Genomic DNA, 26,473 nt, shown 5'->3' with positions numbered 1-26,473 from the left:
AGATTTCAAAAAAATTTTTATTAGTAATTTTATTTATCATGGAATCCAGTTATTCCATGATTCCAGTTATAAATCCCAATTGGCTTACTGAGAAGGAACTCGCAAGTATTTACTGATGCCGAATAAGGTTTATAACAAACAAGTGTATTTTTTCAAAAAAAAAAAAAAAAATAAATAAATAAACAAATCCTCTGTTTTTAAGTGTATTTTCATGTGGCGTATAAAGTACGCCACGGGTGTAGTTATGTTATAACTTGATGCGCGGGTAGTTAAAAGGTTAAAAAAAGAAAAAACAATGAAAAAATTAATTTTAATTGAAAATTTTTGTTATCATAAAAAAAAGAACCATTCTTTCAATTATTTCTTAAAGATAGTTTCTTTCAAATGTTGACCATGACTGCGGTTAAGACAGTCCATTCTGAAGGCCTAATTCTCATGACGCTTTCGAGCTTTTCGATTGGTATTTGACCAGTGACTGGAGTAATACTGGCCTCCAATTCCTCAATCGTAGCCGGTTTATTCATGTAGACTTTTAGTCCATGTGGTGAGACCGCTCCCGTCTGGAAAAATTTCTGATTCGGTTTCTTTGTGGACTCCTATTAAAAAATGTCCCCTTTAAACAAATCTGGCCGGGTGGAATTTTTGGGCTGAAATTGTTTAAACAATTTTTTTAAACAAATACAAAAGATCATGTTTTTTTGGCTGTGGAACATATATTTTTAGATTTTTTGGATCAATCTAAACAAGAAAGGTATCTTGTAATTTTTCTCATAAATTGATAGTTTTGGAGTTCTAGGAGATTTAAAATCTGAAAAAATGCGAAAAGACGCATTTTCGAGGCTTAAAAACTCATATTTAAATTAGTATTTTTGAGGTTGCCAGATACTTAGATTGAAGACTGAACATTCAGCTTCAAGATTCTGAAGAGTGATCGCGTCTAACTTTAATTTATACAGTTATTTTTAATTGTTAAATATGCGTGTTTATCCGATTTTTTGCCGGTGCGGCGCGCTCCATTTCAAAAATCTACTTTCCTCCGAAAAATATTTTTTCTAGATTCTTTGTGATATTCTAAATAAAATATATTTCTTGCCATTTTTCTCAAAAGTTAATAGTTTTAAAGTTATAAGCGATTTAAAATCCAAAAATGCGTTTTTTTGTCATTTTTCGGATTTTATTGAAATGGAGCGCGCCGCACCGGCAAAAAAATCGGATAAACACGCATATTTAACAATTAAAAAATAACGGTATAAATTAAAGTTAGACGCGATCACTCTTCAGAATCTTGAAGCTGAATGTTCAGTCTTCAATCTAAGTATCTGGCAACCTCAAAAATACTAATTTAAATATGAGTTTTTAAGCCTCGAAAATGCGTATTTTCGCATTTTTCAGATTTTAAATCGCCTATAACTCCAAAACTATCAATTTATGAGAAAAATTACAAGATACCTTGTTTAGATTGACCCAAAAAAATCTAAAAATATATGGTCCAGAGCAAGAAAACATGATCTTTTGTATTTGTTTAAAAAAATTGTTTAAACAATTTCTGCCCAAAAATTCCGCCCGGCACCCTTCTGATTTGTTTAAAGGGGACATTTTTGAATAGGAATCCACAAAGAAACCGAATCAGAAATTTTTTTCAGACGGGAGCGGTCTCACTACATGGACTATTTGGACTTGAGGTAGCCTCAGAGGAAAACGACTACACGTGTGATGTCACAGGATATGAGCGGCCGGTCACTGGTCCGAAGCGTGAAATAAATTGCTCACCGAACCGTTTTCTCAGTAAAGCCATGCTTTGACGGGATGTATGGCAGTTGGCGCCATATTTTTGGAACCAAATGTCACTATGAAAAAACTACGAACTTCAATTTCTGGTACCAAATAGTCCCGTTATCATGGTGCGATAATGGTCTCCATTTACAGTAACATTCTGGCCGGTCCAAGACATGGACCGACGATGACACCGGCCCATAAACCACACCAAACAGTGGTTTTTTCTGAATGTATTGGCAACTCTTGAACCTCTTTGGGTTGCCCATCAACCCAAATACGGCATTTTGTTTATTCACGTCCTCATTAAGCCAAAAATGGGCCTCACGGAAAACATTTTTTGCTCCAAGCGCACGAAACACATTCCTCATTGAACGTATATTTTCGTAATACAGCTAAATAATTTCTAGACGTTGTGCTGATGTAATTCTAGGATGAAATGTGAACAATACTGAATAAGAAAGCTTTGTGAAAGGTGTGAGTGGTAAACTTCTTTGCTAGTTGAAAACTTACTTGCGAGACAGGTCTCTATGTGTCAAACTTAATGGATTCACTTCTAATGAGTATTTTCCACTCTCACGAGTGCTTCGGGGGTCCCATTTGGGACCTTTATTGTTTGCAGTTTTTACTGACGATGCTATTAAATAATTGACTGACTGCGAAGTGTTGGCATATGCCGATGACAAAGTTGTTTTGTTCTGTTCGGGATTACTCTGATTGTGCTAGGCTACAGAAATCTCTTAAGACTTATTTGCGATTTGGTGTGATAATAACAGATTAGTCATTAATCGTGACAAGTGTCAGGTTATCCAGTTTCATCGATCAGTGGAAATGGTAGATTTTGATTACAATTTGGATGGTTTTTTGATTGAGAGTCACTAGCGTCAAGGATCTTGGCGTCATTTTTCAGAGACTTATCCTTTAATTTGCATATTGACTTTATTTGTAATAAGGCTCTTAGACAGCTTTGTTTATTAAGAGGCATACAAGAGATTTTCATAACATTTCTTCGCTGAGAATATTATACTGTTCTCTGGTCCGATCTCAGCTTGAAAATTCCACTATAATCTGGTCTCCCTTTGTCCAATCCTCTGTTCAAAAGTTGGAGTGAGTGCAAAGACGGATCTTTATGCACTGTGCCTTTAAATTACACAGACCTTATTCATATTCTGATATGATGAGATACTTAGAACTTGATCCTCTGTCTACTAGACAAGTTCATTTCTATATCATCTTCATTTTTAAATTGGTTAACGGAATGATACATTCACCTGAACTGCTTCAATTGGTTTGTTTCCACATTCCTTCCCGTGTCCTTAGTGAGAATACACTATTTCATATTCCTCTTTGTTGAATTAATTATTTTGTGAATATAGGTCTGGTAAGACTTCTTGTTCATGCTAATCGGGTGCCTCACGAGACAGATTTTTTTAACTTGTCCTTAAGTGCCTTTAAACAATCTCTGAAGCGTTAAATTTAATTGTAATTCTATATACATATTTATTTTATGATTTTGTATTTTATTTAGTATTTGTTTGTAATGTTTATAAATGTTGCTTAATTGTATATTTTTTGTCAATGGGCTTGCCCCGTTTATTAACAATAAACTTGAGGTGATACCATTCATGTATGATCTCCCAACAAATCCTCACCAAAAAAGTACCTCTAAATGAATCACCCTTTATTTATCAACACTAATAGGATTTTAGAATGCTTAGATTAAAAATAGTTTTTATTTTGGTTTCAATGATTCTTCATTTCAATGTTAGTTCAATCTTATTGTCATATTTTAAACAATGGAACAATTTCATATTTCTTTAGAAACGTATTTATTAAAAACATCTGTTCTAGTTGGCAAACAATTTGGAAGTAACAAAAAAAAATCACAGATTTTTGTATCATGTTTCTTTTCTTGTACTATTTACTATATTAAAAATATCTGATCTGTTCTGTCTGTCGCACCTTGACTTTACAGTACACGAACATAGGGCAATACAATCCTTATGGGAGTTTTTAGCGCGGCGATGCCGATTTTCTTCAAAAGAATTTTCAATCAGACATTACCAAGGTCCTAAAAATGTAGGTCCCTAAAAATTTTAAATTAAAACTAACCCATTACAGTCAAGTAAAACAATATTTTTCATTGTTTTTTTGTGAGTGATAGTCATTTTCGAAAGTAATCAGCAATTTTATAATCGATATGCGTAATAACTTTTTTTGGTAAGAATGTTAGAATTTTCAACATTAAAAGTGGATGTTGTTCTATGGTTGTTAATTTATGTATTGACAGTATGTACTTATAGACATTTCTGAAGAAATGTCAACACAAATATAAAATAGATTGTCAGTCAAGTTTAAGTAAAGTTTTATATTGTCCTCCAGGTCCTACAGTTGAGAATAAATAAAGTATAATTGTTGATGGTCAGTTCACCTAAATTAAATTATAACAAAGAATATTAAATAAGCTTAAAATTTGGATCCTAATTGCAGTTTATTGTTATTCTCAATGAAAGACGGGATTATAGAAATAAGCTTAAATATATAGTTTAAATGTATTTTAATTGTTTCTGTAGGTACCTACGTATTTATTAAGGTTTAACATATTTATGCGCTTAAATACACATTATTATATAAATGTTTTATACAAAATTATTTTTATTTTGTTCACATAAAGGTATTTTTCGAAAAAAAAAAAGTTTTAGAACCCCCGACAGCCACAAAATATCAATAATATTAATTATAAGTTATTAATAGTTATCCTATAGAAAAAAGTATGTTAGCTTAAAACCTGTTTCTGATCAAATTTGGCATCACTGTTGATCATAAGAACGTGTACTGTAAAGTCAAGGTGGGACGCACAATAGTATGATCTAATAAGCAGGATTTGTTAAAAGTGAAACTTCATATCAGAATACATGATCCATGTATGCATCTGCCCAGAGAGATTTATATAATTGATGTAGTCAGTTGGTTCTCAGTATAACTTATATTTTGATTGCTTCTACTGATCTTTTTATGCTAACATTAATTCATTATAATTACTACTCATCAAATATAGCTTTGAAGAGTTGATGATTTTCCATTTGCATAGAAAATTAAGCAAGAAAATCGGAGATCCAAAAGTTTTATTGATCCAAAATTGAGTGATTTGAAATGGAATCACCCATTCACAATATTTACCAACTAATACTCTCGTTGCTACGGCAGCATGCTCCTGTACTTTTTTTTAAATCTCAACAGGCTGATCTTGTACATACTCTTAAATAATTGTTGGATAAAAATAATTTTGCCGCTACTGTACAAGCACCTCAATTTCAGTGTTTATGAAATAATGATGAATTTTGTTGCTGATCACTGCTTATCCGATGTGGAGCCAAAAAGACCAAGTTCAGCTATATTTGACAAGTAGTACAAAAGTATACCAAACTTACCAGTCTTATTAGCCCAAAATGGCTTCTTCTTTACTTCAGTTGAGTCTGAACCATTAGTTGCATCCATAGATTGATCCGCATCATGCTTTATTTGTTGTGCTTGTGCCTGCTGTTGTAGTCTTGCAGCATTTGCTGCTGCTTGTGTGGTCGCAGCTTGTTGATTTGCTTGTGGCTAAGTATGTGAATTATATTATAAACTGGGCAACATATTGAAGACCTTGGCTGCGTTATGAGACAAATAGCCCTCACATTAGATTAACAGTTGGCTGTGTCAACTTTGTCATAACGCACGGTATCAAATGGCGTATATGGGACATAATATATGCCTCGTAAGCACTTGAAGTTATCTCTAAACGCAGCAAAGGTGCATTCACAGTTTTTATAAACATTAAAAATGGTACACAGACTATAATCTGAAGTATTCAGATTTTTTACAATGAGGAACAAACAAATAATAAAAAAATATGAAAAGAAAATTTTTTAAGAAACGCTTTTCTTTAGTTACGAGTGACTAAAATTAAAAACATCAAAAAATCAATTAAAAAGCAAAAAATAAAAAAAATTCAAACTAGAACGATGATTCGAAAAAACAGTTAATCTCACATTCGACAAAAAATTGAGAAGATCTAACACATTCGTTAAAGAAAAGCGTGGGGCGCGTCTTCATTGAATAAACGGTTTTCACCCCATACTTTTTTTGAATAATCTTTGGAATTTTTGTTATTTTTTGCTTTTTAGTTGATGTTTTTATATTTTTAATTTTAGTCACTCGTAACTAAAGAAAAGCATGTCTTAAAAATTGTTTTTTTTTTCATATATGTATTTTCACTTTTTAGTCTTACACTTTTCAAACATTAAAATATATTGTCGTGTTTATTAAAACATATGTATGAAACATTTGATGTACACACATGAAAAATGGTCGGATTCGGCAAAAAATTTGAAACTTTATTGCTTATTTATAAAGCATAACGTGAACAATTAAGGTAAAAAGTAAAATTATGTATAGTTCATATAATTAGCTACAATATGTAAAGTTTTAAGTTTCTTTATTGTAAAAAACAAGAGAATTTAAGCATTTTCCATTAAAATCGTTTTTTTATTTAAACAATAATTAATAAACATAATTTTTTTTATTGACTATTCGTTTATTGTTCCCACGAATGCATGTCTGCTAATTTTCATTGACTTGTATTGCAAAAAAAAGGCAGTTAAATTAACGTCTCAAGATTTGACCCAAACGATTGAACTAAAGAAAAGCGTTTAAAAATTGGGTTGAAATGCAATGTAATGTTAAAACTTAAAAAAGGACTTTTAAAATATTTTTCCACTTTTTGCAAAGTAAGAGTACACTCTAAATGCCAAATAAAGTGTAGTAAACAATTTTTATTGTTACTGAATGTCATAAAAATTATGAATAGTTGACTTGGTTATCTAATAGTTTAGTTATCTAAACATGTTTTGATTGAAATTTTAGAGTTAAAATATGTTGGGACAGGCACTTTAAATTGAACAAGAAAAATGCACCATACAAACAGGTCAATGCATTACAGGACTAATTCACAAACTGTTCCTGACAAGAAAAGTTATCAAACAATTACCATGGTCTGTGTTGTAGTATTTGTAATGAGCACATTTTTTTAAGTTTTGAAATTTGTCAATTCACAACAGATTGCACTTTTGATGCAAGCACATATCCATACATATTTTATAAAGAGAATGGTTAAATGTTAATTAAGACTATCACAAGCTATTTACGACTTGTGGTTTTCATCAACAGTGTAACTAGGATGATCCTAGGGGGGGGCGGGGGTTACAACTATTGGATGGTCTCTGACGGTGTCTTGAATAGTAATGGTGTTTAAGCTACATCCAAATGGGGGGAGGTATAACCCTCAAACCCCCCTGGTTACGCCTATTGTTTTCATAGTTTCAAGGAATGAAATGAGACTTGCGATCTTCGTGTATAGACAAGGCGAAAACGGCGTTCGTTGGAAAAAATATTCCCATGAGATTTTTTTGCATAATCACATTCGTGAGACACTCCAGAATAAGGTTCAAGAAGTCGCCCACGGGTCAATCCATTTTAAATCACCCAATATAAATATAATTTGTTGCTCAACATTTTTAATTTTCCCGATTCTTTTATCATGGATTCCCTATAGGTAGATATTCACAAAAATCCATTTGAAAAAATTTTGTAAGCCATATTTTTTATTTGGCAGCCATTTTTAAAATGACGACTCGGCGAATTTAATGAAAAAACGGGGTTTGCGGAAAATTTAATTGCCAAGTCATTTTTGAAGTTATCAGCATAATCTAAACACCAGTGTGTTCAGCATGAAATTCCCTTCAAAAATATGTTATTTAAATTTCTCTATCATTAAAGAAAGTCAATAAAACTTTCTCCAAAACTTCGGAAAGAATTTAGCAAAATCGTTCATTTTTAAGACCATTAATTCTTAGGAAGGAGAAGTATCTCACAAATAATAATTTATTTCTGTGTTGAATACTCAAAATACTACCAGCAGCATAAGTTGTAGTCTTGAGAATTAACTCCTTTTTTCCCCCACAATTTTTCAAAAATGGCCGAAAGCACGTTAATGCCAATTTTCAAAGGTCAATATCTGAAAAGGGACTGAATAAAAAAACAAGTGAAATTTTTATTAAATGTTCTTTATGCTGATAAGAACATCTCACAAAAAAATTATGACAGACTCAACTAAGTTTTGAGTTATAGTGTTGTGAATTCCAATAAAAACGCTAACTTTTTATACACTCGTGCAATGCTAAATTAGCAACTCAAGGCTAAAATTATCTTAATTTTCAAAATTAAATGATGCTTAAATCTATATATTATTATTAGAGTTTTAAAATAACACCTGCACCTACATGTCTCTGCAAGTGGAGACATGAACACCCCCCCCCCCTCAATCTCCATTGCTTTGGTATTGATGAGGCTCAGTTGGTGATAGTTATTTGACTATACAGTAGACTCCCGTAAGTTCGGCCTCGGTTAGTTCGGTCTCCGCTTAGTCCGGCCGCGGCCGGCTCTCTGAGCATTATAGTCACACACTTTGCACATCAAAAATCATTATAAAAGAAAATTAAGAAATCAATTACTGACTTTTTCAAGTGTTAAAGAAGCCAAAACACCAATGAGCAATAATATTTTTAAATTTTATTAGGCCTAGAGTTCTGTTAAGTATTGTTTTATAGTATTTTGTAACGGTCTATCTTTTCATATATGTTAAATATATGTCAGAGTATTCACCTGTATTGTGTTCTACTTAATGTACAAGTGTTTTGTTTTTGCTAGATCCATACAAACAATAAATGAGCATTTTTTAGATAAGCATCGGTTAGTTCGGCCACTTTTAAGTTCGGCCTAGGGTCCGGTCCCGAGGTGGCCGAACTTACGGGAGTCTACTGTACTAGTGAACATGTCCTGTTAGTGCAGTTTTGGAATTGTGTCACTACATTGATGTGCTTAATTAAATTTACTTATACATATTAGTAATGTTATTTAATTGTTTAATTATTCAGTATGAGTTGTTTTGTGGGTGAACTAATAAGTGAACAGTGTCATAAACAACACTACAAGAAAGAAGTGTCTGAAAATTTTATTAGTTTAAGTGACTTGCCAACTGAAGAACAATGTTTGCTCAAATTAAGAATTTCAAATGAAATTACCAATATCTGCCATTACCACAGAGATAAATATTTAGACAACCACATCTTTGGGAAAAAATGTTGTGACCCATTTAGTTGTCATAAAAGGCCAATTAAAAATGGTTTGCGTAAAATACTAATTGAACACCTTTCCAAGAGTAAAAATGTGGACGTTACAACTAATTTCTGGACAGGCTCTATGTCCAACCTGTGCAACAAATATATTTGTAGAAAAATTGCCTGAAAATGAGACAAAAAATCTTGAAAATGATCCTGAATTTCTTCCTGGCCCTTTTGAATTAGTACAGGAGAATCCGTTGCATCAAGTGGAATCCATTTGTGAAACTTTGGAATTGTCTCCTTTATGTAAAATAACAAAGCTTAACAAAGAACAATGACTGTCAGCTTTGCAAAGAAAACTGGCAAAATTACGAGCACGGTCAAGCGAAAGTTGGAAGAATCATTCTATAATGACTTAGAAACTTACAATTTAAATGCTGTAGAAACTTCAATTAGTGAGTATGACATACTCATTACTAAACCGAAAGAAAAATTTTAAGTGTCTAATAAAGATGATAAAATTAAGATAATTAGTCTATTACCAAGCTCATGGTCAAAGAAAAAAATAGTTGAGGACTTTGGTGCATCTGAACACATGGTAAAGTTAACTAGGCAGCTAGTAAAGGATCAAGGTGTCTTACCACATCTTTCAAAAAGACAGGGCAACAAAATAAGTGAAGCTATTTTTCACTGTGTTAAAGAGTTTTACGAAGATGACGAAAATAGTCGCTTATGCCCTGGTAAAAAGGAATAATATGTTTCATCTGTGATTGACATGTCAAGGTGCACAAACAGAAAAGGTTAATTCTTCTCTCACTAAATGAACTCTACAGCATATATAAACAGAAATATCCAGATCACAAAATTGGTCGCTCTATGTTTTGCGCTCTACAACCTAAGTGGTAATTCAAGAATTTTACCTGTGGTACTATTATTACTGTCCATTTTTTTTTGAAAAGAAGAAATAATTAAAAGTTTATTGGTTAACTTAGTGATTTCAGCATAATTTAACTTTGCCAATTAGGATAATTTTAAACCTACAGTTGGTAATTTAGCATTGCACGAGTGTATTAAAAAGATAGCGTTTTTATTGGAATTCACAACTCTATAACTCAAAACTTAGTTAAGTCTCAGTCATAATTTTTTTGTGAGATATTCTTATCAGTATAAAGAACATTTAATAAAATTTTCACTTGTTTTCATTCAGTCCCTTTTCAGATATTGACCTTTGAAAATTGGCATTAACATGCTTTGGGGCCGTCCATTAATCACGTGATGTTTTTTTTGGCATTTTTTAACCCCCCTCCCCATGGGTGATACATGGTGAGGTTTAAGACTTACCCCCCCCCTCTCTCCTCTATATCACGTGTATTTTTTAGGATCTACAAAAAATCTATTTTTTTAATATCCATAAAATACACGTACCTATAGTAGGTAGATAAGTATCATCTAATTTTTTTATAGAAAATTAAAGACTATCATACAATCATAACGTTTAGAGGTAGACAGAAAGGTGGCAGGTTGTTTTTGACTGACAAAAATAATGAAAAAAATGCGAAAAACATTTTTGTATTAAATTAGTATTAAATAATAAATGTATTATACATAAACATTATTTAATATAACTAACTAATGAGCAGGACTCTAACTAATGAGCAAGACTTTCTTCAACACCAACAACTGGATAAGCATCTAGCAAGTCAGTTGTTGGCACAGTGCTTTGTTGAAGATCAACATCAGTTTCATCAAGCCACTTGACGTCATTGTTTTCGTGCACTACGCAGAGAATCTCTCTCGATCTACCAATCGATCGTCGCGTGAGAATGCAGGAAGGACGAACATTGTGAATCTCTAGAGTGTTATTGCTCAGATTCAGTTGCTTGTGACAAGTATTCACATGCGCTTTAGATTTTTTCTTTGTACAGAAGTCCAATGCACACCGCTGACATGTCCTTTCAAAAGTATCTGATGATCCTTCTGCAGGCTAGGGCAATACAGGTCATAAATCAATTTGCTGAAGCCTTCATACGTTGGAGTAATTTCGAGAGACCGTCGCAGAAGAAATGAAGTATAATGGATCTTGTCATCATGCTCTTGAGGCTCTGGAATATATAGGCCACTGTACGACTGCAAAATCGGGTAAGGAGGTATAACGAAGCGTTCCGAAAGAATGAATCGTATAGAACTCCGCATATTATATACCTAAAGCAAATATTGACTTTGTCACACATGCTCGCTATACCACTGCTGGGAAGACAGATCTAGAATAAAACTTTCAACAATGTTATCTGGCTTGACATACTCTGCTACGACGCCATGGCCGTCAATAACCATATTACTCCATACTTCTGAGAGAACTTCACCAGCCTTCTGGAAGTTCTTTTTTCCAAGGTCATGATCTTTTGTTCTCCCTTGTTCATCCAAATGGGTTTTATAAGAATCATGCGGAAGTGTAAGTCCAGATAATTCCCGGCTGAAAGGCGCCATTCTTCTCTCAACGCGATTGAACGCGCTTATACCAGATGCATTTGTAAAGATAAACATTGTTCTAGATCATGCTTGACAAAGTTGTGTAGGGCATGGGCAATACTTTTGAAGTATTGATACATGAGCTAAAATATTGAGTTTGTTATTAGAATAGTATAATATTTTGATCACCCTGTACAAAACTTTGTAACAATAAACATATGTTTGAATATGTCAAATACTCTATTGTTAAGATCCAAGAAGAAATGTGCCTCCGATTCTTATATAGATTCGTAGATATTCAGTGCCAAAACAACAGAATAACTCACACCACTTTACCAATTTATCAGATAGTAGGTATAATACATATTTAAGACTAAAAGCCCATATCGAGAAGACGGCAGAGTCCTGACCAGTATTCCTAAGTGGAAACATCTAGTGGCGCATTCAAAACAAAAGAATTCGTAAGAGTCCTTTCTTTTCTTGGCACTTAAAATAATTACCATGTAAAGTATCCCGTGTCGCTACAGAAATTTGGGTGGAACCAAAGAAAATTAATGTGTTGTTGGTTTATATAATATTAGAATGAGAAATGATTTTTTTTATCAGTCACACCAATGCCACTTTCGATTTTTGTGTGCATTTGACGAAAAGATAAATACATATAACGCCACTTTTCAATTGAGTTTCGGGCATTTTCCTTAAAAAATAAATACACGTGATATTATTACTAGACCCCCTCCCCTTGTGATGTTTCATGATTTTTTATGGAAACCTCCCCCCGTTTTCGAGCCTCACGTGATTAATGGACAGCCCCTTTCGGCTATTTTTGAAAAATTGTAGGGAAGAAAGGAGTTGATTCTCAAGACTACAACTTATGCTGTTGGTAGTATTTTGAGTATTCAACACAGAAATAAATTATTATTTGTGAGATACTTCTCCTTCCTAAGAATTAATGGTCTTAAAAATGAACGATTTTGCTAAATTCTTTCCGAAGTTTTGGAGAAAGTTTTATTGACTTTCTTTAATGATAGAGAAATTTAAATAACACATTTTTGAAGGGAATTTCATGTTGAACACACTGGTGTTTAGATTATGCTGATATCTTTAAAAATGACTTGGCAATTAAATTTTCTGCAAACCTCGTTTTTCATTAAATTCTCCGAGCCGTCATTTTAAAAATGGCTGCCAAATAAAAAATATGGCTTAAAAATTTTTTTCAATGGATTTTTGTGAATATCTACCTATAGGGAATCCATGATAAAAGAATCAGGAAAATTAAAAATGTTGAGCAACACTGACTAGGTGATCTGATATGGATTGACCCCCACGCGAAAGTGGTCCAATTTTTTTAAATAAATTGCAAAAATCAATATTTTTGGCCTGGAGAATTTTTTTTTAGATTTTTCGGACCATTCCGAACAGAAAAGGTCTTACTATAATTTTTCTCTAAAGTTGATCGTGTTTTGAGTTATAAGCAATTTAAAATTTGAAAAACACGAAAATGGCTATTTTTAAGACTTCTGTTAAAATGGAATTATTATGGAAGGCAGAAAGTGACTAAATCAAATTTAAAGCCCCTTCTTCATGATTCTGAAGAAATTTGTGCCATTAATTTATTACTAAGCTGTTATTTTTAATTATTAATAATGAGTGGTAAGATCGTATTGACGCGGCTGTAAATGTGAGTGCGAGTGAGATGCGCCATTGGACCACACACTCATCATGGACAGACGCCTAAGAAGTGCATGGCGCTCATTATTTTTACTTAAAAATAACAGCTTAGTAATCAAATAATGACAAAAACTTCTTCAGGATCTTGGAGGGGGCTTTAAACTTTGATTTAGTTACTTTCTGACTTTCATAGTAAAACTTTTAACCGAGTTATTAAGCCTTGAAAATCGCCATTTTTCTTTTTTTTTTTCAATTTTAAAATGTGACTTTCAGTAAAATTCAAATTTTGAGTTTTACCTCGAAAACGATTTAGAGAAAAATTATAAGAGACCTTTTTTATCCAGAATGGTCCAAAAAATCTAAAAAAAATTTGTTCCCGCCAAAAATATTCATTATTGCAATTTGATTTAAAAAAAATTTGGACCACTTTTCACGTGGGCGACTTCTTGAATCTTATTCTGGAATGTCTCACGAACGTGATTATGCAAAAAAATATCATGGTAATATTTTCTTCAAATATCCCGCCGTTTTCGCCTTGTCTAGTAAGAACTAATATAGTTTACACAGAAAAATGTAAACAGTATGGTTAGAGAATTTGGCATTATTTGCAATAGGCGCTGACCAGCAAATGTTTTCAATATATTATTTTCCAGCTTCTAGTATGCTGGTAGTCATATTTGGGAGTGTTTGTTTAACACTGCTGCGTTTTTCTATTTCAGAAAATTTTCGGGAGAAGGATATATATATATATATAGAGGTTTCTAAACTTTGGTGCGTCTGAGAACCGGAGTAACCTTAAAAGTTTGTCAGACAATATTATCAATTAACTGTAAATATTTTTATCAAACATTTCTGCAAAAAGCAGCTGTAAGGGTATAAATTTTATGACTATGATTGATCCATATTTCATTTATGGAGTAATAAATGATGATTTTTTTTTTGGATATCGTTTGATAAAATACTTACAATTTACTGGTAATATTATCTGACAAATTTTTAATGGTACTCATGCCCCCCTCCTGAAATAGAAAAGTTGTCTGATTCAACATGAATAACAGAATAAAAAACATCGCGTGAAGGAGGTAATAAATCTTTTAAATGGTGGGCTCAAGGGCCATCTATTCAATATTGGGACTAGATTAGATTAGCTACCAAGAATTTCATTTTAACATGCAGCATGAGCATGATACATGTGGGTTGGATATGACCATAATTAAAAGGAAATTAAAGCAATTATCTGATTTCAGACTTTTCACAAAATTAAGCTGTGCCCATTATAGATTTAACTAACATCTCATTGCATTCATGTGAAAAGGAGCAATTTGAAATTATTTAAAATGCCACCCTTGTTTTGTATTCAATTGTATTTTTACTTACTGTCTGTTGCTGAGCCCTGAACTGAATTCCTGCCTGTGGAGTTGTAGCCTGTGGTCTTGCAGTAGCTGGTGTTGTTGGTTTATTTTGTTGTACCTGCTGCTGCTGCTGCTGCTGTGGTGGTTTTTGCTACGTGAGCAGGTCAAGGTTTATTTATACCATTGAAAGGTTTGAAGCACCAATATAGGTGCATCTTTAACCCAGATGCCAAAATAATACATATCCATAATTAATCGGAAATAATTGGCAAGATAACACTGTTTTTGATTGAATTCGATTTATATTTTACTACTGATTTTTAAACAATTTGTGATTGTATTTCAATACGACCAAATCATTTTTTCATATTAGTGGAACTAATTATCTTTCTTTAACTAAAACTTTCTTTTCTAGTTAAACTTGGATCAAATGACAAACTGTTACTTTTGTAACCAAAGTAAGACAAAAGTGTTAGTTCCCAATTGTCATTAATTATTTATGGATATTATTTAAGCACCTAGAGTTAGAGAGCCATTTTATATCTTGACTAATTTGGGAACTGTTATAAATAGCAGTCAGTTGCAAACCAGATACATTTTTGAAGTACTGAAAATGAGGAATACCTCACGTCATTAATATTTTTAATAATTATAAAATAACATTTATAATTAATAAGAATATTGCTAACACAAGGTGTTCCAGACATCTCCAGATTATTGTTCATATGTATTTAATATCTTGGTTTCACAACTAAAACTGTATTTAGCATGCTGGTCAAAACAGTTTTTTACTCTAACCATATATGCATAAAAACTGTAATGACAATGAACCACAAACATAGTAGTCAAGATACACATTTAATTGTTTACTTAGTAAAGTTTATGAATGTAAAACATTGTTAATGCCAATAAATATTATTTGCACATAGTATTCGCAAATATATTAGGCCACATCTATTGTTTAAAACAATATACATGCTTTGTCTGAAAACATGACACTTGCGGTATTATGTGCTAATTTTGTTAGAACGGCCTCAATGTAGCTCATAATCTGTACTTAGCAAACACTAACAATTTAGGTGCCTATATAAGTGCTACTACCAGAGCTCTGCATAGCTTTTAATGATGAGAGGCATCTGCATCCATAAGAAAAATTTTATGTTAACAGTCTAATATGAAACAATGAAACTTTGACTCAGACTTAGTAAGGACAAGTTGTATAAAGTACTCATTTCCATTATGTTAGAATATTAATGGTAATAGTAGTCTATTTCAAAAACCTCCTCAAAATACTTTATCCAAAATATTAAACAAAAGATCTATTGATGGAACAGATATATGTACATTAGGTTTTGTGTATCACATGTCTCTAAAATAAATGAATGGTAAAACTTTGATAGTAACCTTGATGATAAGGTAGGATGGATTGATGGTAAACTGAATTCGTTCTGCAGATACACAACTGTCTAGTGACATTGGTAATTTCTATTTGGGAAATTAGGTTGCTAGACCTGGCTGGAAATTACTACACGACCAAACATACCGACTCACAACCAATATTATTAATAGTAAACAGACATAAATAACATAAACCTTACCCCAAATAATAGTTTTTTATTTAAACCATTATAATGTATTGATAACAAATGACTTTCAAATATCTGGGAATTAATCTATCAACCAACAACAACATCGAAGAAGAGGTAAAAAAAAGAATAAATAATTAAGTAGAACAGCTGGATGCCTAAAAGACACAATTTGGAAAAACGAAAACACCTAAGATTGGAAACAAAGGCCCAAATATATGTCAGTTATTAGGCCAGTTATGACTTACACGGACAAAACAAGATCAGATACAAGCAAAACACGAAGACATCTGGAGACCAATGAAATGAAAAAAGACGGATTGCTGGAAAAGGACTACAGGATAGAGTAAGTGAGGAAATCAGATACATGTGGGGTAGACAATATAAATACCTGGGTAAAGAACAGAAAAGAGTGGAATGAGCACATAAGCAGGATGTCTGAATCAAGGATAGTAAGAATAGCAAGGGACAAGTCACTGTTGGGCAGGAGAAGTATAGGATGCCCAAGAAAAATATGGAATGACAAATTAGGGGAAGAATGAAAGGCACCATTGAAGAAAAACAGGCAGTATGTACTGCCTATATAAAGAAGATAACAAATGAGAAAATTATTTATTGTACAAAATAAAAATATTTTATACAAATACATTCCACAAAATTTTATGGGTTAGTAAACACTCCCACTATTTCCAATAATTCTTTTTTTTTTTTAGTGAAAGATTAATAGTACATTCTTTCACGGTTTTTGCGGTGAATTTTAAAGAACTGCTTGGATTGAGACGAAATTTGGCATACGCATAGCTAACATGTCGAAGAAAAAAAAAAGTGATATTGTGCCAATGGAGGTGAAAAAATATATTATGTCAAAAATAAGTCAGAAAATACAGTCCCTGCTCAATTTATTAGACTCGCCCTAGAAATGAGTTTTTTTTAATTTGAAGCACATTAAAAGTATATTCAAAATGATATGGAATGGCTAAATGGGTTAAAAACAATTAATAATTGTGCTACATAATTAAGTAAAAGTGGTGAAATTCTTGTATTGAACTTTGAAAACTTGACAGATGGTAATAGAATGTGCTAAAAGTAGGCAATGAGTAGATTTTTTTCAACTTTAGTTTTTTAGTGTAATTAGTGATGCATTCAATTGTCGTAAAATTTGCAGTGGTAAATGTTAATATTGTTCCATGTTAATGTTATGTTTTTAATTTGTTATAATTTATTTTAAGATATTAATTTAAATATGTTAATTTCTAAAAGATAAATATCTTCGATTGAAATTTTTTCATATGGGTGATTGTAAAAATCTTTCTGTTGGGCAAATCCCTTCTGTTACTGCTCTTTAGAAAAAACCACAAGTCGTCAAAGAGAAATAGCCAAAAAGTGTGGTGTATCTTAATCATCACTTCGAAGGTTGAGTCAAAAACTTAAAGAGAAACATCCTGTTACATCGGTTTGGAGAGGTCGGTATGGCAGAAAAATTTCAGTCCTCCCCGGAGGGCAACGAATTTTAAAGAATTTGAATGTGAAACACAGAAGAGTCATCCATAGCGATATGAGGAATAAATTGGAAGAATGAGAGTGTTCAGTATCTCGAGTCCACTGCACGCCGAAATTTGTACAGTATGGGATTCAAATGTTATAGGCCAGTTTAAGGAACCAACCAAACAACCGACTATCACCACAAATGCTCAAATAACGCTTAGTTTGGGCCAATTTGCATAAAAACTCTGTAGTCATATAATATTAATGCAAATTGGCCGAAATTAAGCGTCTCCTGAGCATTTGTGGTAATGGTTTTGGCCTAGGATTAAGACTTTAACTGGTCTAGGACATTTGAATCCCATACTGTACAGTATTTCTCATGATCATCTTTCAGTGCGTCACAGTTTTTTGATTTCTTTCTAACGCATTAAATTGTATGTGACAGAAAAAAAGGCACGTCGGTGATTACATTTCGTCAGTGACATTTTTTATAACATTTATTCTAGTTATTCTATTTGTCGATAGATGGCGCCATAATAAAAAAATATTTTTTTTAATTAGATAATATTAAAAATATAATCTGTATAATTTATAAAACTATACAAATCAAAGAAAATACCATTTTATAAATGCAAGAAACACTTTTGATTTGTTTTTATTCCAAATTGAAAATAAAATGTGACAACTGTCAGATTTAACTAAAATGTCATGTTAGAATAAATGTCATGTTAGAATAAATGTCATAAATGTGTATTATCACGGACTTACCCTTTTTCCTATCATTTGTTACGCACTGAAAAATGATCATGAGAAATACTGTACAAATTTCGGCGTGCAGTGGACTCAAATACTGAACACTCTCTCATTCTTATAATTTATTCCTTATATCGCTATGGATGACTCTTCTGTGTCTCACAGCCAAATTCTTTAAAATTCGTTGCCCACCGGGGGTGACTGAAATCTTTCAGCCATACCGACCCATCTAAACTGATGTATCAGGATGTTTATCTTTAAGTTCTTGACTCAACCTTCCAACTGACAATTAAGATACACCTCATTTTTTGGCTATCTCTTTTATTACATGTGGATTTTTCTAATAGAAATTTGCAGAAGTTTTTGTTTGGTTTTTGTAACAGAAGAGATTTGCTCAACAGAAAGTTCTTTTTACAATCACCCATATGAAAAAATTTCAATCGAAGATATTCATGTTTTAGAAATTAACATATTTAAATTATTATCTTAAAATCAATTAAACAAAATAAAAACTCATGGAACAATATTAACATTTACCACTGCAAATTTTACGAAAATTGAACGCCAATCACTAATTTCACTAAAAAACTAAAGTTGAAAAAAATTGACTCATTGCCTACTTTAGAGCACATTCTATTACCATCTGTCAAGTTTTCAAAATTCAATAAAAAATTGCACCATTTTTAACTTAATTATGTAGCAAGATTATTAAATAATTGTTATTTAACCCATTTAGCAGCCCCGTATCACTTTGAAGATACTTTTAAGGTGCTTGAAATTAAAAAACTCATATTTCTAGGGTGAGTCTAATAAATTGAGCAGGGACTGTAGATAAAATTGACTAATTTTAAGTAACTTTTGTTCTAGAGTTTTTTCGCCAAGTCATTTGCGAGTGAATATGTTCATTTTTCAACAAAATACCCACGTTTTTAGACGGTTTTTCGCAAATAACTCAAAAAGTATTTTGTCGAAAAAAACGTTATTAGAAAAAATATAGCCTGTGAAAAAATAAAAAAAAATGTATGCTTGACGTCTCTGGACCTCGTAGAACCAGAGTTATAGCCAATGAAAAATAGGTTCATATTCACCAAATTTCAAATAGGCTATTTCAACGTGAAATATCCAAAAAATAAAGTACTTTTTGGGGAAAACATTAACTTTTTTAAAGTGTTTAAAAAAAGCTTTATTTCTGTTTTTATAAAAAGTTTCTAGCATCAAATTTAAGTAAGTTACGCTCAAAATAAAGTTGCTCCCTTTTGTTTTGGCAAAAAAAAATCGGGATGATCACCCCCCTAATTGGCAACCTAAAAAATGAAATTAATCGTTACCACCCCACAAATTATTTAACATAAGTTGTGTTTATACGATAATATGTAAGTTTCACTGACTCAAAGTGCTTATTTTTGAAAAAATTTGATTTTTAAAACTTTTAATTTTGAAAAATATGCTTTTTTTCAAAATAACTTAAAAATTGTTAGAGGTACTAAAAATCTCAAAAAACAAGAAAGTCAGTATTACTTTTCTGAATATCTTGTAGTTTTTGTTTTTCTGTAAGACAAAAATTGATTAAGATTTTGCGTTTCTAAATTTGCATACACTCGTGATCAGTGACTCGTTCAAGTCCATTTTAACTACAGCTTTTGCAAAAATAAGGACTTTAAACTGATGAAACTTACAGATCATATAAACAATACATACACGAGTAAAAAAACTTGTGAAGTGGTAACGATTAAGTTCATCTGAGATACTAATTAGGAGGTGATTTTCCTGATTTTTTACCAAAAAAAAAAAGGGGGGACTAACTTTATTTTGAGAGTAACTTATTTACTTTTGATGCTGGAAATTTTTTTTATAAAACAAAAATGAAACCTTTTTTAAATACTTTAAATATTTGTAATGAGTTTTCCCCAAAAAGTGCTTAATTTTTTGGTTATTTCACGTTGAAGTATTCCATTTGGAATTGAACGAATATGAACATATTTTTCATTAGCTACAACTCTGCTTTTACCAGTTATAGAGACCTAAAATATACACTTTTTTTTTTAATTTTTTGCGGGCTATATTTTTGCTAAGAATGTTTTTTTCGGCAAAATACTTATTATTTGCGAAACTTTCTAAAAGCGCGGTTATTTTGTTGAAAAATGAACATATTCACTCACAAATAACTCAAAAAGTATCGACTTAATGAAAAAACTCTATAAAACAAAAGTTACTTCAAATTAGTCAATTTATCCATTTCCAGATTTACTTTGGACGTATATTTTTTCACCTTCCAGAAGGGGTGAAAGCCACCCCCATGGCAAAAGCACACATCGGCACAATATCACTTTTTTTCTTTGACTTGTTAGCTATGTGTATGCCAAATTTCATGCCATTCCAAGCGGTTCTTTAAAACTTACCGAGGTTTAGCAATATTTTACCGTTAAAGAACATACTAGAAGTTGATTTGAGCAGTTAATAATGTGAGGGAGGAATTTTTGTGCTGTATGTTTCCTATTCTGGATGTGTCAAAGCGAATCTCGGCAAAGCGAATTCAGTATATTAAAGAAAAACTGTAACAAACTAAATAGTTTGTTTAGGTTGAAGAAAAGTGCCATTTTACCTCATCAGATATTAAATTTGATGATTTCTGCTTCATGATGACGTAATCTATAATCGATTTCAATTGTCGGGTTGGCTGCGTCCATGTGTATTTATGGATGGATCTGTGTTGAAAAAATCCATTCGTTATCCGTAAGGAATACGCTTCACATAGTCCCACAAGTCTTGTTCCGTTGTTGTTAACAGTTTCTTCGCCAAATCTTCCCACAATGTCGTCATTGATCTTTGACCCAGTTCTGGCATTGAAGTCGCCCATCATGATAATCTCTTTTCGGTTGCTGATTTTTGAGATGGTGTCCGCTAGGCGTCATCAATTGTGACGAAAGATGTACGAGTCTATAGAGGTGCAGAATGTGGAACTGACCACTTTTTACTCAGAGCAGATCTATACTTTCCATATATCTTGAACAACAAAATTGAAGAGACCCAGGAAGAGATTACAGAAGAACACCAGCCTCAGTACAAATACAACATCGACGCACTGAAAGATAATTCAATCTCCTTTCTTTTTAAATTAAGACTGAGCCAAAAGATAACCAATACACAGTTTAATACAAGAACAGCAGATGAAAAATATGATCGGCTAAAAAAGTGCTTACATGAAGCTGCATTCGAAGCGTTAGGGGAAAAATCCTCAAATAACACTAATCACCCTTGGTTTACAGATTCTTTAAAAGAAAAGACGAGGGAAAAAAAAGAAGCATATCAAAAATGGCTCAGTACCAATTGCTCAGAAGACCGAAAAACCTACGCAAGAATAAGAATGGAAACAAAAAAAGAAGTGATTAAAACCAAAGAAAATATGTGGCTGAAGAAATGTGAAGAAATAGACACTCTTATGGGAGGAACAAAAAGCAGAGAAGCTTGGAGAACAATATCAAATACAAGACAAAACGTACAAGAAAGATGCCAGATATCCCTTATAAGTGTAAACGAGTGGGAAACATACTTTAGAAACCTATTGCAAGAGAATAGACAGGAATATGTAAGGCAAACCATCATCGCCCCAAACAACCTGGAACAACTAGAAGATATAACTATTCGAGAACTAGAACTAACGTTAAGAGAAATGAAAAACAATAAAGCTCCTGGTCCCGGAGGTATTCCAATTGAACTCATTAAGCACAGCACGACACAGGCAAAAGAAATTTTAGTTGAAATATTCAACGGATGCCTTTCAGGCAATAGTGGCGTGCCCTCTGAGTGGAAAAACTCCATAACTACCCCTATATACAAAAAGGGTGGTAGAAAAAATTGTAATAATTACAGAGGCATTAGTGTGACCAGCTCAGTTGGAAGACTGTACGGACGAATAATAAAGAAACGGATAGAAAAGGAGTGGCAAGATTCCGAAGAACAAAGTGGATTTAGGGCAGGTAGATCATGCACAGATAACATTTTCTGCATAAGGCAATTACTAGAAAAACGTTCTGCTAGAAATCTAGAAACTCACATGGTATTTGTAGACTTAAAAAAAGCATACGATACCGTTCCCAGAGGAAAAATGTTTGAGGTATTACAACAAACCACTTTAAATAGAAAATACATCCAAACAATAAAAGATCTCTATGCTAATGCAACAACAGCAATTAAAATTGGAACGAAACTTTCAAATACCTTTGAAACTTCGAAAGGCCTTTTGCAGGGATGCTGTCTGTCGCCCACTTTATTTAAAATTTACCTTACACATGTGTTAAAATATTGGACTAGGAAATGCCAAACAATGGGGATACCAGTAGGAGATTCTTATTTGTATACGTTGCTATTTGCTGACGACCAAGTTGTGATTGCTGCTGATAAAGATGACGCCAGTTACATGATTAGAAAATTGAAAGAGGAGTACCAAAAATGGGGTTTGGAAATGAGCATGGAGAAAACTGAATACCTTGTAGTCGGAGGTGATACTGAAGACTTAGAATTAGAAGGGGAATACATAAAAGGATGTGATGAATTTAAATATCTAGGTTCAATTTTTGACAAAAACTCCACATGCGATCAAGATATAGAATATCGAATAAGCCAAGGAAGAAAAGCTATAAAACAGCTAAATGGCATTTGGTGGAGTACAGGACTGCAAAATCAGACAAAGAAAAAAATCTACCAAACTATCGTGGAAGGAATTGTCCTGTACAACTCGGAAGTGTGGGAAGTAAAAGACCGACAAAATAAAAGACTTCAAGCTTTAGAAATGGACGCGCTTAGAAGAAGCTGCAGAATATCTAAACTGCAGCATATCCCAAACGAAGAAATAAAAGAAAGAATGGAAGTAGAAAAGGATATTATAGACAGAATAGAACAAAAAAGATTAATATGGTACGGGCATGTCCAGAGAATGGGACCAACAAGATGGCCCAAGAAAATGATCCAGTATGTACCACCCGAGAGAAGAAAAAGAGGCAGACCGAAGAGAACATGGATACAAGATGTAGAGAAAGCAATGAACAGTAGACAACTCAACGAGGAAGATATTCGTGACCGAAAAGCATGGCGAATAGGATGCGGGAAACGGCGAATGCTGTAGAACACCCGATATATATATAGATATTAAATTTCGAAAATACATCTTGCCCTTATAAATTAGTAGGAATATTGATGCAATTTTTGCTAAATTTTTAATAAACAAGGAGCTATACTAAAAAGATAATGGATAAATAAAAAATAAAAAAAATGGCAACATGTAATATTATGCACTACAATCACTATACTCCGTCCCAAACCCCTTTTTTCAGTGCGTCACAGTGTGATTATCGAATTCTCTTAACACATTACAGTTGGAAGTGACAGAAAAAAACGTATTATTATACATTGAACTTAGAAAATTATGTATTCCTTGAAGGGTAGTTGCATATTAAACGGATTTATACTTACAGATGTACAATTGGTTGGTGATTACTAAAGTTCGGATTTAAAAGCATAAAGAAACGCAAAAAAGCCTTAAAAAGCATAACCATTTTACAAAAAAAAAAAGCATGAAAATTAGCATATAAATTTTGACAAACAATTTTTTTAAGAAAATATAAATATATACCTAATTATCTCTAGGCTTATCTTAAGAACTAGACAAGTGCTATTATATAATTTAATAATAAAATAGAATGAATAAAAAAAAAATAGATAACTGAATCAAAAATGCTTTAACCTAATTTTTATCGACACGCTTTAGATGAAGGAAAATATATAATTTTTGTTTAAAGCATGAAATAACTGATTACTCATTTAAATATTCCATCGTAATTTCTCGGCACCTATCACTCAAAACATTTGTATATCTAAAAGCTTCTTTCAACGTCCACACTGGTTTTATATACTTATACTTTGCCACTACTGCCGGATCCATATTTATATGTTCAACGTGTTCTCAATTTAAAACTAAAAATATTTTCTTCATCTTTTGAAATCCTTCGTTTTTTGTTACTACATCTTATTTTGTTAATACTATATGACCAATTTTTCCAGGGATACCTTCCATCTTTTATTCAAAACTGTTTATTTTTTGGACCGACTCAACTAATGACATTTGCTGTTTCTCCAAATATTTTATTGTTTCACTCACAGAACAAAAGTTGCTTTTGATAAAAGGAAGATTGTTTTGTAATTCTGTTTCACCAAAAACATCCTGACAATATTTTATAGATTTGCTAGCAGTCTCTTTAAAGTTTCAATATGAAGCTTATAAAATTTTCAAAATATTCGGCGTAGTATAAAGCTGAATCTAACCATCTTTAACACTGGTTCCGGTGATAATGGAGTGTTAGGGAATCTGTCTCTAAAAAGTTGCACCCTTAAAGGAGCTTTAATGAAGTTTTTTTCCATTTTTTATCAACTCATTAACAAGTGGAAATTCGTATATTCTCAGCAACGTGATTCAGGCCGTCTGCTAGACACATACAGTGAATTAGATTTTGATAAAACACTTTAAGATTTGATGCTGTTTTGATCATATATGGTGCAGCGTCGAAAAGCATTAATACTATTATTTTGTTGGTGGGCACAGCCTCGGGAAGGTAAAAATTTGTTAAAGCATCATTTACGAATCTTGGAACTGTATTGTTATTTATTGCTTCTAGTTCTTTTGAGCACACTAAATAACCCTTCGTCAAGATTTCTTCATGAAGTACGCCTATGAATAAATTAGCAACGTATCTTTCATAAATATACATAGTCTCGTCCACAGCAAACCAGATGTAATTGTTTCCCACTAGTGAATTTACTTTTTTCTGGTTTATTGTAAATGCAATTAACATATTTTTTCACAGAGTACTTTCATCTGGCACATGTCTTGGATAGTAGGTACTTTTCCAAAAATAATTTAAAACTTTCATTTTGCAATTTATTTAATGGGAGGTCAGAGTCCACAATTGCACTACTACATAGATCAAAATTAAATTTCTGCTGTTCGCAAACGCAAAAAATGGTAACAGTATATAAAAAAGCACCAAATAAGCACATAAATTCAAAAAAGGCATAATTTAAAAAAAAAAAAGAAAAAAAAAGAAAAAAAAAGAAAAAAAAAGCATAAAAAGGGCTGTCAAAATGACTAATTTTTGCATGTTTCGTTGATATTTAAAAAGAAAATAGTCCTGCTTGTATAATTTACCATAAGCATTATGCTTAGAAATCCGGACTCTAGTGATTACAATACATACTCTAAATTCTAGATTACCAATCAATGAGGCGAGATAATTTGACACAAAAATAATCAATAATATGGCAAAATGACAATTGTAATTTCTAGGTTAGAAATTTATCAATGACGTAAATATAAATATTTTATGCCATTGGTATATTCGGACATTGTATAGTGAAATTTGATATTATAATTATTTAATTTTACATTAAACTATCTTAAATATTAATATTCTGGCAAATTTGTATAAATATTAATGTTTATATAAATATTCTGACAACTGAAGCGTCAGACTTAACTAAAATATCATGTAATGATTCGAGACATTCTTAAAATCCTATGACGTCAAAAATGATGCACGAAAAAAGGGTTTGTGACAGAGTCTAGTGTAAAATAGAACCTGAAATATATACAGTGATGAGCTTGCTAATAACCAGCAAAATAACGCAAAAGATAGAAAACATAATACATTGTGAAATAAAGAGATAAAGCTAGTATAGGTGGAAATTATTGATATAAATATATAAATTAACATTACATTACATAGTTTTCCACCTTTAGACGTCTGTGACAGGAGTATTTTATAAAATTCTTTTGTCACAGTGATGGTTGTCATACTAAATGTGGGAAACTATGTAATGTAATGTTAATTTATACGATTATATCGATAATTTCCACCTCTACTAGTTTTACCTTTTTACTCCACAATGTATTATGTTTTCCCTCTTTTACATTATTTTGCCGGATATTAGTGCACTCATCACTGTATTAAAGTATCATTTAACCTTTATATTACTGGAAAGGTACACACGTATAGTAAGACTAAGAGCTGGTATAAGTGAAATTTACTATCATTTTAGGCACCATAAAAGTCTTATAACTTTATAGTCGCACATGTGTTAACAGTGGCGCATCAAACTTTCCACTAATGACAGAATAAATAAATTAAAGGTAGCCTCCCTCACTACCAGAATTCATTCATCAATTCAATTT

General features: G+C 32.2%; 1 protein-coding gene across 1 annotated transcript in view; it reads right to left on the bottom strand.

The window, feature by feature from the left end:
* LOC114333169 (double-stranded RNA-specific editase 1) overlaps positions 1 to 26,473 on the bottom strand; it is a 56,696-nt gene that overhangs the window by 23,297 nt on the left and 6,926 nt on the right. The window contains exons 3-4 of the mRNA XM_028283014.2: positions 14,454 to 14,579; positions 5,205 to 5,376 (exon numbers count right to left, since the gene is read on the bottom strand). Coding sequence (XP_028138815.1) covers positions 5,205 to 5,376; positions 14,454 to 14,579 — 298 coding nt within the window. The remainder of the gene's footprint in view (positions 1 to 5,204; positions 5,377 to 14,453; positions 14,580 to 26,473) is intronic.

The sequence above is a fragment of the Diabrotica virgifera genome, chromosome 5, assembly GCF_917563875.1.
Source record: "Diabrotica virgifera virgifera chromosome 5, PGI_DIABVI_V3a".
Classification (NCBI taxonomy): Eukaryota; Metazoa; Arthropoda; class Insecta; order Coleoptera; family Chrysomelidae; genus Diabrotica; species Diabrotica virgifera.
This window is presented reverse-complemented; position numbering and strand designations above follow the sequence as displayed.